At 39.6% G+C, this 17,413-nt stretch overlaps 1 protein-coding gene across 1 annotated transcript in view; it reads right to left on the bottom strand.

The window, feature by feature from the left end:
* The window catches only part of VPS16 (VPS16 core subunit of CORVET and HOPS complexes), a 1,917,946-nt gene that overhangs the window by 1,046,585 nt on the left and 853,948 nt on the right, over window positions 1–17,413 (bottom strand). The window contains exon 8 of the mRNA XM_044060689.1: window positions 7,640–7,695. Coding sequence (XP_043916624.1) covers window positions 7,640–7,695 — 56 coding nt within the window. The remainder of the gene's footprint in view (window positions 1–7,639; window positions 7,696–17,413) is intronic.

The raw sequence follows: 17,413 nt of genomic DNA, 5'->3' as shown, positions 1-17,413 counted from the left end.
ACCCCAAGTGAAAAGGGATCCTGGTAATGTTTAAGATACCAGACAGAAAATCTCTTCCATTTGGACATATATGGTTTTCTGGTATTGGGTTTCCTGGCCTCCTGGAAGACCCTAAGTACATCATCAAGAAGAAACTGGCATCACAAAAGAATCAAAACCCTATCATCCAAAGTGTTAGTCGAAGTGTGGATAAGTGAGAGTGCAGGACTGATCCATTGTTCTGTGTGAGAAGGTCCTTCTGGTGAAGCAACTTATGATTGCTCCAGGACAGATGGACTAATATGGGTGAACCAATGCTGTCTGGGCCAATAGGGAGTCACCAACAAGATTTTTGGGATGTCCTTCTTGATTTTGTTAAGGACTTTGGAAAGAAGAGGAAGGGGAGGAAATGCATAAAGGAACATTCCCTTCCAAAAAAAAAGAGAGAGAGATGGCATCCACTTTCCAAGCCAAAGGACTTCAGATGCTGGAATAGAACTGAGGGAGTTGTCTGTTCAGAGGGGAGGCAAAGAGATCCACTTGTGGAATATCCCACTGATGAACTATAACCAGAAATACAGCTGTGAAGCATCCATTCATAAGGCTGTGTTGTGTGACCTGCTGAGAGAATCTGCCACAAGACTGCACTCTGAAGATAAGTAAACTGCCTGTAGAGTCATCTGCAGTTTAATGGTTATTTCCCAGCCTTGAAGGGCTAGTCTGCAGTGACGGCAAGACCTTATGACCCCTTGCTTGTTGATTTACCACATGACTGCAGTGTTGTTTGTAAAACATTTCAGGGGACCTGGAACGCAGATTGAGTGGAAAGCTTGAAGAGTCGAAATGAGAGCCCTTATTTCCTTGATGTTGATGTGATCAGTCCCTTGTTTAGGGGAATGGAAACATCTCCTCACCCCAGCTCTGAAATGTCCATGAAGAGTTCCTGGGAATGGCTGAGGGGGTTGAAAGGGAACACCTGGACTGAGGGGTATCTGTTGAACTCACCAGTGAATTTTGAGTTTGAGAGAAGGGAGCAGAGGAACCAGAGAGTCTAACAGGTGACAATGTTGAAGTCACACTGATCTGAGATACCACTGAAACTTGTTCATATGAAGCCTATCCCAGGGAGGCACAGGGATGGCAGAGGACAAGAACTACCGAGTCTTAAGAACCCTGGCCAGAAGGCAGGATAAGGGAAGCTGGGAAAGAAAATAATATGTGACAGACAGAAACTTACTGGCAGCAAGGGAGGCTAGCACTGAAAAAGTCTGGAACCTGCAGCCAAGAAAGATGTGACCCTGAGATGGAATCAACATTGAAGGCTGTCCATGAACCCCAGGCTGTGCAATATAAGCTGGGTAACATGAAGATCCTGCACTAATTTGGTTTGGCAAAGGGCCTGAAGCAAGAAGTCATCCAGACAGGGAAATATCCGAATGCTCCAAAGCCTACAAAAGGCAACTACTGGAGCTAAGCATTTGGTGAATGCCCTTGGGGCCACTGAAACCCCAAAGGGAAATTGCAGAGAGCTAAAAATGAGTGAAAGAAGCAGAGAAATGCAAAAAATTCCAGAATAGAGGGTGGGTTGTAATATGAAGTTAGGTGTTCTTCAGGTCCAGGGATACTAGAAATGCCTGGAAAAGAACCAGTGGAAACAGAGTCTGGTGAGAAAGCACTGGGAAGGATGGCACTATAAGAAAAGTGTTCAGAAAGGAAAGATTCAAGACATCTCTCCAATACCCCTCTTTCCCAGAGACCGGAAACTTTCTGAAATAAAACCCTAGACCCCTCTCGGTCTGAGGAACAAGATGATAGGTACCCCGGTCTAACAGACCCTGTAATACTTCTGGAAAATGAATAAGTTGTTCTGCAGAAGGTTACAGATACCAGAGAAGGAGGGAATGGCTTTCCAGGCCATAAGGTAACCCCCTGCCTGGAGAAAACCCAAGCATCAGAGGTGATTTTTTTGCCAAACTGGGAGAGAGAAATAAAACCTGAGGGACAAGGGAACCTGGAGGAAAGAAAGGGAGAGCAGAAAGTCAGACAGCTACAGATATGTTAGAGAAGACCTGCTTCTAGGGTACAGGCATTTGAGTAGGCTTGTCAGAAAATACATGCCTAGGAGCCTTCTTACCCTTGGCAGACTGCCTAGACAGTCTACACAAAAAGGCAATCTTACTAGGATAGTTCGTCTGAAACTTGGGAATGGGAGAAATGAAGATGTGATTCAAATCTTTCGTGACCTTACCATGACCCTGCATGATCTTAAAGAGCTCTGTTACTGCAGTCCCAAACAAATTTTGGTTATCCAGAGGAGCATCTAGAAGTTTTGCTTTAACATCATCTGGCAAGGCAAGGAACAGCATCTCATTACACAGCCAGAGGCAACAGCCCTAGAGCAGGCAATCCACAGCATCACTGTTGCACTTCAGAGAGACAGGCAACTTGTGAAGTGAAACTTAGTAATGAAAGAGCTGAGGCCTTACACCCAGAGTCAGGCAAGTCAAGATACCATCTTCCCAATCTGGGAAAGAAGATACGAAATGTATCTTGTCATACAGGTCTCGTAATTAACAGCCCTAAAGGCTACAGTAGCAGAAGTGTAGACTTTCTTACCAACCCTCTTCATAGCTCTACTGTCCTTGTCTGGGGGAAGGAGATTAAAAGAGGGCAACAGCCTAGAAAGCTTATCAGTAGAAAAAACTACTGCATCAGAAGAGCATTTGTACAAGAATTGGCAGGCATTCAGCACCTTATAAAATCTGTCAGGTTTCTTACGGGCTGGAGGCTTGGAATCTGGTGCCAGGGAAGCAGCAAAGAAGATATCCAAAAGAACAGCTAGCACAGGAGGGACAGCAGAAGGTTTAGAAAAGTCCATCTGTAATAATTCATAATACCTCTTTTGGACGTCGGATACCTGGAAGCAATCCCACTTAAAATGTTCTATCATGAACAGGACCATATCCCCAAATAGCAGTTGCGCCAAAGGAGAATCAGGACTGGCAGATTCCTCTTCCTCCAACCTATAGTCTAAAGGACAGGGCAACTGGCAGGAGTAGGTTAGATGGTCAGCATCAGGGTCAGAGTGTTCATTCAAGGACTCAGGGTCCTTTGCCCGCTTGCAGGTAGATGACAATGGGGGTGCAGGAACTGAAACTACCTGAGGAGGCTTCAATATCATCAAAGCATTGAACAAGCCTTGACTCAAGTCCTACCACTCCCTTTGTGCATCTCTGGCAGCAGAACCCACAGGTTTAACGTTCTGTCTTTTCTTCAATGGGATGTCCACCTTGACAAACTGTGGTGATTTGAACCCCACCTGGATATGATCAAAGTGCTCAGCACCTCTTCCCTAAAAAGGATCTTAGGAATCCCTTTCAGCCCCTCAGAGATAATCAGCTGTAGTTCCTCCTCAACAACTGTGGCAGACGTCAGCAAAGCCTCAGAGGATAACTGAGATTGGGAGCGTTCGTATGTCACCTTTATGCCCTACACTTGCATGGGGAGCATATGTCTGACATACAATGTTTCTAGTTAGTTAAGGCTTTGGTATACTGGCTGGATGTGGGGATATCTTTGGCAGGAGATCCCAGAAGTGATGAATACTGCAAAAGTGATATGCATGGACATCACCTATTCCTTTAAATGATCCTGCCATCTAAAATGTGCACAAGTTCAACTGCTTCATGTATGGGTGACTAAATGTGTTGATGACACAAAGGTCAGAGCAATTGAAACTAACTTCACTGATACGGCTGCCCTCCAAAAGTTCCTTGACACTAGCTGAAGGTAAAAATTTTATTTCGGCACATCTAAATGGTAAAACAATCATAGATAACCTTATAAAATTGTGGATGTCATTGCATATAATCATTTCCATTATTATCTTAACATACTTAAAAGTGTCAGGAAGTGTCATTCAACAATGACGGACCAATCTCATTGCCTGACCACTAGAGATGGAAAAGTCTGGGTCCTCTGTACAAGTGTAAGGTGATATTGTACACTGAACATTGTGCAGCAGTATGTATCCATAGCACCTCACAATTAAAGAAACTTGAAAGGATACAAAGATCATTTACTAGAAAAAACTTTTAAGGTGATTACAGTTGACATATAGGAACGGACTTGGACAACTATCACTAAACTCAGTTAGTTATACGTTAATTAGAAGGGGATCTGACATTTGTCTATAAAAATGAAATTATGGCATCCGCACTGGGTATGGAGTTTACGCATAATGCATTTGATGTCACAAATAATAATGATTCTTAAGCAGAGTTACCAGGTTTTCAAGCAATGTTTAAAAGGAAATGCTTTCACTGAACAGCCAGCAAGAAGTGGAACTCTGTGCCACTGATTATCAGACAAACTGGTAATCTTTAATACCCTTAAAACGTCATTAGATTCATGCTGCATGGAAAGGATTTATGACCTTAATTTTTAGCAACAAACTCCTGTAAATCTTCAAACAGGGCTCCGAGCTTGCTTAACTAACTACACTGAGCTGTGTGTCCAGTGGCTAAATTTAGTGGCAGAGGTCACATGGCCAGCAAAAGTTCATAAAACAGTAAAGATTAAAAAGGATACAATTAGCAGTAAAGTTATTTCCTTTGGTCCACTTTCAGTTGTTTGTAGCCCTTAGTACATGAACACCATACACTCCAAAAACCTTGTCCATAGGACCATTAACAGCACATCATTGACAAGCACTAAACAGGTATAAGTGCCTCCTGTGCAACAGCAAAATATAGAACACAACAAAGTAAAGTTCTTGTGAATCTGAACTTTAACAACATCAGTTCATTACTCTACTGAATTCCAATATCCTATAAAAAGTACTGTATTTCCTAAAAGCATCTGATACACACAAATCTGACAGTGCAGTAGCAGGCTAGCTTACATAATGGCATAGCACTGCTAGCAATGATACATTAGTCCACATACTGCCTATGGGAAACGTGCTAATCTGCAGTAAAATTTACACATCAAAAAAACATCTAACAGGCACATAAAATACACTTTAATTGTGACATACTACATGCCACATGCAGGGATAGCAGTGTTGGCATATGACTTCAGTACCCTACTTTCCTCCTGATATGCACTGTATGCCCTGGCAATATCCACCTACTTGCATTTTTACCTTATCTACTGCATTCCAATACCTCTGAACACACGGTACTCTTTCCTGTTACAGCACTTCTAAATGTAAAGTACTCTTCCCAGCTGTAGTACCTCTGAACATATGCTACTCTTCCTAGTTACAGTACCTCTGAAGGTATGGTACTCTTCCTGTTACAGTACATCTGACAGTACGGTACTCTTCCCAGTTACAGCACCTCTGAATGTACGATATGGTACTCTTCCCAGTTACAGAACCTCTAAATGTGCAATATGGTACTCTTCCCAGTTACAGTACCTCTAAACGTATGACACATTACTCTTCTCAGTTACAGCACCTCTGAACATACTATACCATACTCTTTCCAATTACAGTACCTCTAAACATACCACACTCTTCCCAGTTACAGTACCTCTAAACATACTACACAGTACTCTTCCAGTTACAGTATATTCAAATACACAGCACAATACTCTTCCCAGTTACAGTACCTCTAAATGTAAGGTACTTTTTCCAGTTACAGTATCTCTAAACGTGTGGTACTCTTCCCATTACAGTACCTCTGAACATACCATACTCTTTCCAATTACAGTACATCCAAACATATTCTTCCCCAGTTATAAATGTACGATACTCCTCCCATTTACAGTGGTGCTGTAACATTAAGCTACTTCACTTCTGATTTAAGTGCTCCAACAAGGTACTCTCATACTCTCAGCATATCACACATTGTATCATCATCTCATTCCTTCTCTAATTAACCACTTAATTCAGGGTTACAGGGAACCAGAAGTCCACCTCTGCACACAGCAGGTGCAAGGCACAGGAACACACCCACATGCACACACACAAACACACTGGCAGACACAAATGTATCAAGATAACCTATGGGGTAATTTACAGGGTCAACAATGTGCATACTGCATAAATCTGAATGTGGAAGGAAACTGCAGCAGCAGGTAAAAAGCTAGGAAGACAAAAGGATTACAGGTAAACTCCCCAAAGAAGGCACCTCAGCTGAGAACCAAACTGGAGAACCAAGAACTGTGAGTCAGTAAAGCTTACTGGCTATGTTTTTAATTATCTTCTTTACCACTTCCATAATCAAACATTCAACTTCTCAAAATCCTCACCAACAAAGAAGTTGGATTCCTTTCTGTCTCTGAAACCAACTCCTTGCATTTAGTACAAGTTATTTTTAAGGAAATGTTCCATGTTTAGTGAAACCAAAACACTGAAGATTCAGTACTCCTATGGTAGTTTATCCCAAATGATTTACATACACATTGCTGGTAGAGATGTGACAGCAGCCTGTATTGCACATCATCCAAACAGAGCCTGGGAGCTGCATACAACAGGCTTACAAGAGAAAGAAGAATGCAGGCCATAACATTCAGAAGAAATCCTCCTGTTTCTAAATAGTTATCTAGGGTCTTTTACTTCAACTTGGATATTTAAACACATGGCAAAAGGGTAGGAAGAACCTTGGCTTAATGCCTCATTCAAGGGATAGCACGTCATCAGTACTCCATGCAGTTACATGGCATTCAAATGTTATGGTTTAAGAATGGTTGCATTCCAAACCTGGGACAAAAACTTAAAACCTTCTGTTTCAAAGGCAGATATGCTACAGACTATGCCATGCAGACAACCTGAGAGATCTAAAACAGATAAAAGTGTGCTATATATACTGTAAAATACACCTCTGGAAAGATAAAGACAGCTGACAAAATTGTCTGTTTGCAAGATATTCTTAACTACTCAATCCCAAAACATTTAACTGGGGTGCTGTCCTAAGTCTGAATACATCAATTGCCCTCAACCTTTCCTTACCAAAAACAGTACAATCATCAACATGTGTACAAATACATCTCACATCCCCATTGCTCACTATTAGAATAGCGCTATTATAAGCTAATTCCTAGAAATGAACCATCAATATGCCTGACACAACTATTAAAAAAACACTCTTCTTAATCCAGAGTACTGGTTCTTACATCACAGTACATTACACCAAACACTGTTTGGTCTGACTGCTTGAATGTTGTTTTGACAAAAAACTTGAAATGCTCATTCACATGGGGAAAAACCTCCAATATCCCTCATGCATGGAGTTGTAATCCTTGCACCTGCCACCATAATACAATTGCAGCCAAACTTAGTAAATGCCTGAAAAAGAGACAAACTCCAAAAGAATAAACAATGTCATAGCGCCATTCAGTCAGTCACTCTTGTTTGTACTGTCTTCAACGTAACAGACAAAAATAAAATAACACACTCATTATCACCTACTCAGTTCTAGTGCTATATTCCTACAGCTGGGTATCAATGTCTGGTACTCCCAAAAAGTAACTCACTACAAAATATTGCACAAAGCCCAGCTATAAACGTAATAACCAATACAGTAAAAAAATCATACAAACAAATGCAACAGTTGATACAAACATGAAGGTTTGGCACTGATGAGTCATTATAAAACTTAAGGTCTGCCTTGCCACATGATCTACATATAATATATACTTAAGTACTACTTACCAAACCATTTGTTTCGGTGCAATTTCTATTTTTGTTTCATAGTCACAGAGTTTATCCTATTCAAAAAGAAAAAGAGCATTTAAGACATACAACAGCTCCCCAAAATCTTTTCATCCAGAAAAAAGCCATTAAGTGAGCATCACTTTACATGTACACTATGCATACCCTTCTGTGCCTTGGGATACTGATGGTGGTTGCTTCAACTAATCAACAATGAGCCCACTTCTATTGGTTATACCACTGCTTAACGTTCATTGAAAGCATCCTCTCTCACAATTTCCCTCTCTTAAGCAGGTCTGCACCACACTATATATGACAATGGAACAGGAAAAAAGTACACAAGACTAAAGGACTCCAACATCAGACACATCTTGTCTTACGTTTTGGGTTTGACAAGTATCTGTTTTAGTCTCTGCGAGAAGACATGTTGAGAAACTTGCTAAGGCTAATACCTTTGTGAAATGAAGCTGTGTTAGCTGCCTTCTGGTAGAACCTCACAGCTCCAAAGAGTAGAAGCTCTCTGGTGCTCTAGACAAATTTCATGCAATCGTAATGAATACCTCCTCCAGTATTCCATAATAAGAGGTCATTGGCCTAGTGGGACTAATCAGGACAACAAACTGCAAATAAATAAATAGTGGAGTTCTGACCTGTGCTGACACAGCGTGTTTATACTACACAGCCAATGGGAACTGAAAGTATGGAGGTATGCTTCCCTTCAGAAGGCTGTGATTGTGGGCTCAGAGGAGTTGCTGATGGGTGTGGCGATGCTCTTCAAGGGGAGTATGTAGGCCATCCCCAAGGACCAATAAGATGGTCTGCTCAGTACCACCTGACTCTCACTAGGCAATGGAGGGCTGGTAGGGATTACTCAGCAGGAGTGAATAGGGACATAGGGCTCTCACCTAGGTTGGGAAAACCTGGCTCCTGTTTTACTGGAAAGAATGGCCCAAATAGAGAAGACATAGGGAGACATCAGGCAAGATGCTGAGGAGAAGCAAAAAATACATACATAAATAAATGCATACAAATATAAAACAAAGCAACAACAATTTATTTATAAAACAAAATCCCAAGGTGTCATGTCACTAACTTCAAGGTGAAAAACACTCAAAGTAAAACAGTAAAACAAAGTAGTATAAAAAAAGCCCAACAAAGCACCAGTGAAAAGATGCCAGTTATTAAGAAATCAATCAATTAATTAATCCAACATTTCCATTTTAATTCCCTATTCAGTCTTGGGTCGGGCAGTGTTTTTTTTTTTAAATATATATACTTGATTTTTTTTAATCAACTTTATTAAATTATCACTCAAGATATAGGCAAAAATAAATTAACAGAAAGGAAAGCAAATAATTTTAACATATTTCCATTTAAATACAATATATATCACATATATTTCTTTGCTACTATCATCAGCCAATATACAAAAAACGCTGAACTCCTGCCTTCCTTAAACCTCACTTTTCCACTTCCTGAATATTATTATGCATGCTTTGTTCACACACTTCATTTACTGATATGAATGTGCTCCTTCCTTTTTCTAAAGATCCCTCTTCCAGTTCTTTTATTTCTTTTATAATATTTAATATGTCAAATACAGTTGGTGTAGCATTTGAATTCCATTTTGTAATTATTGCTTTGTTGGCAGCCAAAAGAATTAAACTTAATAAGGCCTTACTATGTCTAGGCAATTCAGATCTTGTATTCTAGCTTAAAAGAATAATTTCCTTACTTACAACCATTTGCTCACCCAATATATTTCTAACAGAGTACTCTGTAGGGAACTTTTTTTAAAATCTGCCAACTCACTACACTCCCAATCATACCTTATCTGTAAACTCTGTCTTCTCCATGATACTTCCAACATTTGCTATCTACCTGAGGAAAAATTCTTTGATGTCTACTTGAGGTATAAAAATAAAAAAACAAAGCCATAACCAAAGGCCAAGCAGCCAAATAAAAAATCCTTCATTAGAAAAAAGACTAGCTCTTTTGTCTCAATACATTAAAAAGTGAGACTACATCAGATCTTAACTTACTAAATAAGACACTGAATAAAGAGCAGCAAGCAGTCACATGTCACTAATTATCACAAACGTCAAAGAAATTAAAGATAAATATTCATGTATTAAAAGTATAATTCCAAAGTCAAGAAAGTATGTATAAAATATATGTATATATATTTTTTAAATTATACATTTAAACCTATATATATATACGTACACACACACACACACACATATATGTGTGTGTGTGTGTGTGTGTGTGTATAAAACTATACATATTTAAATATGCCTATGTAGTTTACCTGATTAAGGATTTAAGCTTATTTAAGCTCTAATAGGCAATGAATAGAAGCTAATTCATTAATACTAGGCCAACTCACAGAATTAAAATACAGTACCCAAAATAGTTCAAGTTTCTCCATAAATAAAGACCAAGCCCCACCCCTAATGTTACAAATGAACTGTTCTATCACTAAAAATTTAAAACTATGATCTTTAAACTAAGAGATGTCTACATAAAGTATTCATAGTTTTTTTCTTTTGGATTTCATAAAGATGTTCATACATCCTATCACTTTAGTGTACGCTCAGTCTTACCAATATAAAATGTAGGACACTGTTGACTTAAACATAAATGATGTCCCTTGTACTGCAATTGAAGTTACCCCTTATCTTAAAGGGGAATGCATTAATATCAAAAAGTTCTCCTACCAAAATATATTCATAGGTTCATAGGTTCATACTAGGCTATTTGCCCTAGGGCATTTATAAGCCTAGCCAGAGTGTGTTTGGCTTTCGCCACCCATTTTAAATGAATTTTGCCATGCCCTTTTTCGAGGTTAGTATACTGTGCCTCTGTCTAACAGTGATACCCGGGGTAAACCTACTATCTCCCATCCACTCATCAAGATTCCTCTTAAAGAGAGTCAGTGAGGGACTCTGCCTAACCTGGACTGGGATTTTATTCCAGAGTGAAGGGAGCCTCTGGGTTATGAATCTGTCCCTCCAGCATGTCCTATTTATTTCAGTGCTGAGGTTCAAGTCTCTCGAGCACATAGCTTGATGGGATTTGGATTTTCTGAGGTGCAGCATGTCCATTAATTCCGGGTTGGACATGGCTTTATACGTCAGGCACAGATCGCCTCTGAGCAGGCGGTATGTCACTGAGTAGAGCTGGAGTTTCTTTAACCGGGCAGCATATGGCATCTGTTTGAGCCCTTTGATCCTCTTGCTGAGGTACTTTTGGGGTCTTTCCAGTTGCTGCAGGTGTCTGGTAAGGTACATCCCAAAAGGGGCATTGTACTCAGTTATGGGCCTGATGAGGGATGAATAAAGAGGCACGATGACCTCCCCTGAGCTAGATGTGAATCCCGTCATGATTATGTGGCCTATATAAAATGTTTTTCTAACCACTTTGGCCATGTGATTGTCAAATGAGAGATTGCTATCAACTTGGGTCCCCAAGTCCCTAATTACCTTTTCCGTACTTAATGGATTACCACCTATGTGGTAATTTGTGGGCACTTTGTTTTTGCCAAAGGGGATGACTATACACTTTTTGGCGTTTGGCTTGAGGCCATGGCTCTGGCACCAGTTGTCTGTTTCTATGAGGCCCTTTTGTAGGATGCTTGTGTCGGCTGGAGAGTTGATTATGGCGCCCAGTTTGCAGTCATCTGTGAACTTGGCCAGCCACAGTCCTTCCGTGTTAGCCTGTACCTCCGAGAAATATATACCTAACAAGAGAGGTCCCAGGACTGAGCCTTGTGGGACGCCACTTGTAACTGGTTTGGAGTCTGACATGGCTCCAGCAATTCTAACCATGTGGGTTCTGTTCTTGAGCCAGTTTGCAACCCATCTAGTGACATAAGGGTTTATATTTAAGCTGGTGAGCTTATCTATAATGCCCGAGTGGGGTATTGTATCGAAGGCTTTTGCAAGGTCCAGGTAGGCTGTGTGGACCACCTTCCCCTCATCAATGGCCTTGGTGACTGTTTCAAAGAAATCGACCAGGTTTAAGAGGCAGGATCTGCCCTTAACAAAGCCGAACTTGGTAGGATCCAGTGTCTGGGTCCCCAATATCTTTATTTATGAGGTCCATGATGATCCTTTCCATAGCTTTGCAGACCAAGCTAGTCAAGCTTATGGGGCGATAGTTTCCAGGATCCGTTGAGGCACCACCTTTGTGGAGAGGGACCACTGTTGCTGTACGCCACTCTTTGGGTACATATCCTGTAGTAAGGCTGAGACTGAACAGTAGTTTTATGTTTGGGTTTAGTTCTTCTTGGAGTTCATGTAGGACGCAGCCCGGGACACCGTCTGGTCCCATTGATGCTGTGTTTTTTGCTTTGGAGAGGGCGGCTTTTACCTGAGCATCTGAGATGTCAGGAGGGCAGCACTCTGCTGGGATAGATATTTGCCCTTTTGGTGGGGAAGGGGGGGGGGGAGACGTTTGCACTGAACCTGTCAGCTAGGATGTTGGCAATGTCTGTGGATTCGGTGTATTTTTTGTTATTTTGGACTAATTCTGAGCATATCTGGGAATTCCCACCCAGGTTCCTAACATAACTAAAGAAAGCCTTGTGATTATCCTTAGTGTCCTGTGCAATTTTTCTCTCGAAGCTAGCCTTAGACGATTTTATGAGTGCCCGTAGTTTTTTTGCCAATACTGATCAGAGATGCCTTTCCTTTTTGGGATTTTGCTCTATCATGTAGTAGCTTCCTCCTTCTATTGTATAGTTTTGTTTATGGCTGGGGTCCACCAGACAGGACGCCTTACTTTGGAGGATTGGGTCTTGGTTTTATTTGGGATTGCATGATCCATGCATTCCTGAAGGTGTTCATAGAATGTGTTTATAAAGGATTCTGCGGTCTGGACTGTATTTTCCACAGGCCTGGGGGCTTTGAAGGATTCCACCTCGGTTTTGAGAAGTGTGAAATTTGCTTTAGAGAAGTTTTTCACTGTGGCAAAAGGGGCAACATCCACATTTATTCATAACATTATGACAGCTTATCCTATTTGATGGGAGCTTTTCAATTAAATTCTTTAAGTTGGGGCATTTTTTTGTACACAAACATGGGTTTTACCCCTATTTTTTTTTCCTTAACAATCTATCCTCATTTAAGTATGGCCCAGTTTTTATAATATTCACTAAGAAACTATCACTATTAAAAGCAGTTATAAAAGTTGAAGAAAAATTTTGCTTATTAATTGAATCTACAGGTGAAATAATATCAGACGTTGTTAAAATCACTTCCATTTGAGGGGAAGTTATAACAGGAGAAGTATTATCATTAGATTTGGATAAACAGCGGTAAAATCATTAAGCTTTCTTTTCCATACTTTATCTTTAAAATTAGCAATAAAATCCATAAGGTAGTCCCTTCTCAAAAACATCCTTGTCAATACATCTAATTCTGTTAAGAAATCTTCGAAGGAAGTAACCATTTGAGCCATTCTAAGAAATTGTCCCTTCACAACTGATTTTTTTTGGCTGGGGGTGGGAGCTATTAAAATGTAAAAAACATGTTGGAATATGTGGGCTTCCGATAAATTTTAGAAATTAAGTTTTATGGATATCATCTTTTTCAAGTAGGACATCTAAATAACGTATGGAATTAATGCCTGTTTCATAGGAAAAATGCAAAAAAGAAGTTATACTATTAATATAATCAATGAAGTCAGAAATAAAGATCTTTTTCCTTCTTCCATACAATAAATATATCATCCAAATTTCTTAAGTATATTTCAGAGATGTTCTAACTTAAAATCTAGACATTTGGCAAGAGGGGGGCTGACAGAATTCCGAGCATCAACAATGGTGCTCACAGGTGGGTTGGACAAATTTTTATGTATCTTTTGGAGGGCAAAAATAGTAGGTGTAACAGGATGTTCAATGTAAAGGTATTTAAACTCTTCCAAAGAAATATGTTATTCCAGTAGCATATCTTTAAGTTGTGAGTGAATTCTGTAAAAAGCAATATTCATTTCATTCCTAGATACAGACTTATAAATGTATTTGAACAAAAGTTGATAAACCCTCTCAAAATAATCGTTTTTGTCCATCCACCAACTTCTAGCCTTTATCTGGTCACATATTCTAATATTTAACCCAGTAAAATAGATCTAGCTCATTTTTGGATAAGTTAAAGACACAACTCAGGCGGTTAAACTTTAAGATATGTCTTAAATCTAGGTCACATACCTTCTCGAAAAGAGGGATGCAGAGGCGGGTTAACAACACTATTGATCCGTAATTGATTCGATGAAAGTGTAGAATTAGATGCCTCAGAAAAGAGGAGAGACAGAGTCCATTTCCTGGATAAATAGCTTCAGATCCAGTAACATATCAGCAATATTCACTGTGTGGGGACAAAAGTAAGGCCTTAAAGGGGCAATCCCAGTGTTTAAAATTTGGGTAGGAATTTAGTCCGACCATAGTAACACCCACTTTAAAAACATCACACAATTCCTGCCCACAGTGTTGTTTTTCTTGTACATCCTCTTCCCCAGTCTCTTTTCAGTTCCCATCCTCAATAAAACCCTCAACTTGCGTTCCTCTCACCAGCAATGCAAGTTTTACAGAAGTCTGAATAACACCTAACAAAAGTGGGGGGACGACGACAAAGGCCCAAAAATAGGGAATGACATTAAATACTGCTTTTATAAACTTAGAAAGTTGCTAGATAGTTTTTCTTAATGATCTGACATCCGAACCTCAAACGTATGTAATTATTTAGTCAAATCACTAGAAGGCCAAAGTGATTTGTCAGAAAATCACAAATTTTACTAGGAGCAAACCAATAACATGAGGCAAAAATCTGGCGATACTGTGAAAATCCTGGGAACTGAGACATAAACGAGGAACCAAGGAACTAAACCAGTAAATACTAAATCTGTTGCCATGCAGCACGAATAAAGACACCGATCAGCCAAAAGTACTCCAATGAAAAAGCTTTAAGAAAAATTATTTTTATTAAATAAAAATAACTTTAAACAGTTTAAAGCTTTTTCAGTGGGGTATTTTTGGCTGATCGGTGTCTTTATTCATGCTTCACGTTAACGGATTTATTATTCAATTGAGATGGCATGTGCGTATTATAGACCATCTGTGGAGCTTGGACTCAGCTAAAGCTAACAGCTGTCATTACGTTACACTCACTAAGCAACATTGTTTCGCGAGTGTAAAATAAAAAAGAAGAAACAAATAGAACTGAGCGTGTGTATTCATAGGGTTGCCAGATTTCTTTGTGGCTAAAACCGGACTAAGGTCACGCCCCTTGCATCACCCATAACTCCACCCATTCCCACCCACTCTCCCATCAATGCCACACCCATTTTGTGACATCACTGTGATATCAGCAGATGGGAACACCCTCTTTTTCTGTTCCGGATGCCTGCTTTCAGCCGATTTACTATGCTTTCCTGTAAAAAAGCATAGTAAATCAGCCAATTGTAACAAACACTGATAGTCTGTTTCTTTTTGTGAAACATAAAAATGGAGTTTGTACAGTGTTTTCCCACAATAAACAAGACATGCTGGAGGGATAGGTTCCTGTCCCAGAGACTCCCCATACTTTGGAACAGACTGCCCATTTATGTCAAGCAGAGCACCTCATTAACCCTCTTTAGGAAAAATCTTGACGCTTGAATGGGAGATAAGAAATACACCCTGGGGATCACTTCTGTGGCTCTGCTCAACAGAGACACGGGAAAATAATTTTGGGTGGTGAAAGCCAGGGAATCTTTATGGCTAGGCTTTTACTGGCCTTAGGGCTGATAGCCTAGTACCTACTTATGAACACCTTAATATAGGAAAGATGTTGACAGTGCTCTGAAATCAAGAGAAAAATAACTTCAGGTTCTTCAGTATCACTGTTATAATTAACCTTCTGCAGCAGATAACAAAGTACTAGTTGGGAAGCCAAGTAACTGCTTCAAAAGCTGTAACATATCTTGCCAAACAGTTCTCAGTTTCTTATCTCCAAAATCAGCAATAGAGGCAAAATAATCAATAATTATTGTAAATTACATTTCTGGTTTTAAAAGTTGGGACAATAACAGTACTTCAAAGGATACACATTTTCTCAATTAAAACAACTCTGTGACTTAGGTGACTACCATTATGGGTTGACTTTAAATCATCACCTCATTTCACAAAATTACAGAATACAGAAGGGATAAATCAAAAATTTGAGCTATAATATGACACTTAACATCTTTAACAGCTGAGAGGTACACACTCGCACTTCAACACAAACAGCAGCCAGAAGCAAAGTGGACCTTGAATCATCAGCTTCAAAAGTGGTAAGATACTTTGTGCTTCCATACTTTTTTAAAGCTGGTATTACAATAGAGCAGCTTCCAGTTCTGTGTGTGTTTTTAGGTAGTTTGGTTACATATGCTGTGAGTGTGGGCACGTGAAGTCACAGAATACTGCAGGTAAGGGTGATTTACCCTCTCCTGGATTATTGTGATCTTGAGAGTTAGAAAATATAAAGGGGTATAATAGTTGCAGGGGGGTTGTCCCTCTGCAAAACATTTATTTTTGTTTTGAGGGATCGGGAGTTGAAACAAATACAGTTGTTTTTGCAGGGGGGAACACTTGTTCTTATTTTGATGGATTGGGAGATGATGTTTGTTTTTAATGCACGGACTCCTGACATTTGTGTCATTTGATGTTTTGACATAAGCTCAATGAAACACTTACACTTCATAAATTTTGACAACCCAAGATTACACTGCTAATTTTAACAAACAGATGCAAAATATATACTAGTCAAACTAAGTGCAACTTGTCTGCTGTGCTCACTAATTCAGACTCCTGTATCTGGATCACGGAGTTTCTCTTATACACAAACTTGATTTTTAAACCTTAAGATTATAGCCTGTGATTGCGAAGTAGTAAAGCAACTTTTCTACCCACACCTTTTATCCACCTAATTTTAGCACAGAAAACATTTAGATGCCCTTTTCTAAATGTTTAAAACCAATTACAGAAAATAAAAACTTTACGGGCTCTGACTCTTATGAGACAGCATTAGAAACATTCAACCAGACAAGGTACATATAGTGCCGTACAAAATCTAAACATGAGCACCTAGCAAGTCACTTATTTCAATACTTACATAAGCATGCAACCACAGCTTTTACGCAGGAAACCTCAGATGAGGTATTTCCCTGGTTTTTAAACAAACATAGCAACATACAGTGCTACTAGCCTGTAGTCAAAGCTAACAAACAGAATGAAAACTACCTCTTCAATCACGATTCACGCTGGAACTGTGCAGCTTAAAATTTCCGCGCGATTATTTCCATTCCACACTGGTGAATGGTGGAATAAGCCTGCATGCATAATGAGCAGCTGATTGATGACTAAAAAGCCGTACTTAAAGGAAAAGGGGAGAGAACATGGGCGGCGGTACCGGTAATTGCACAGCATTGCATATAGTATGTTTTCAGTTTTCACTTTTCAGTCCTTGACTCCTGACTACAAAAAAAAAAACAAAAAAACAAAAAAAAAACAGACTTCACTAGTCCGGTTTTGATGATTTTTTTTTTTTAACCGGACAATTTGACTGAAAACCGGACAGCTGGCAACCCTATGTATTCATGAACGCGAGTGAGATCAATCGCACCTTTATTTTACGCTTGCTAAGCAGCACTTTTGCTGCTTAGCAAGTGTAAAAGAAGCAAAAAAAAAAGTGTGCGGGTGTATATTTGTTTGCATTTCTGAATGTGTGTGTGTGTGTGTGTGTGTGTTCAATG

The sequence above is a fragment of the Protopterus annectens genome, chromosome 2.part0 (genome assembly GCF_019279795.1).
Source record: "Protopterus annectens isolate FY-2018-M chromosome 2.part0, PAN1.0, whole genome shotgun sequence".
Classification (NCBI taxonomy): Eukaryota; Metazoa; Chordata; order Ceratodontiformes; family Protopteridae; genus Protopterus; species Protopterus annectens.
This window is presented reverse-complemented; position numbering and strand designations above follow the sequence as displayed.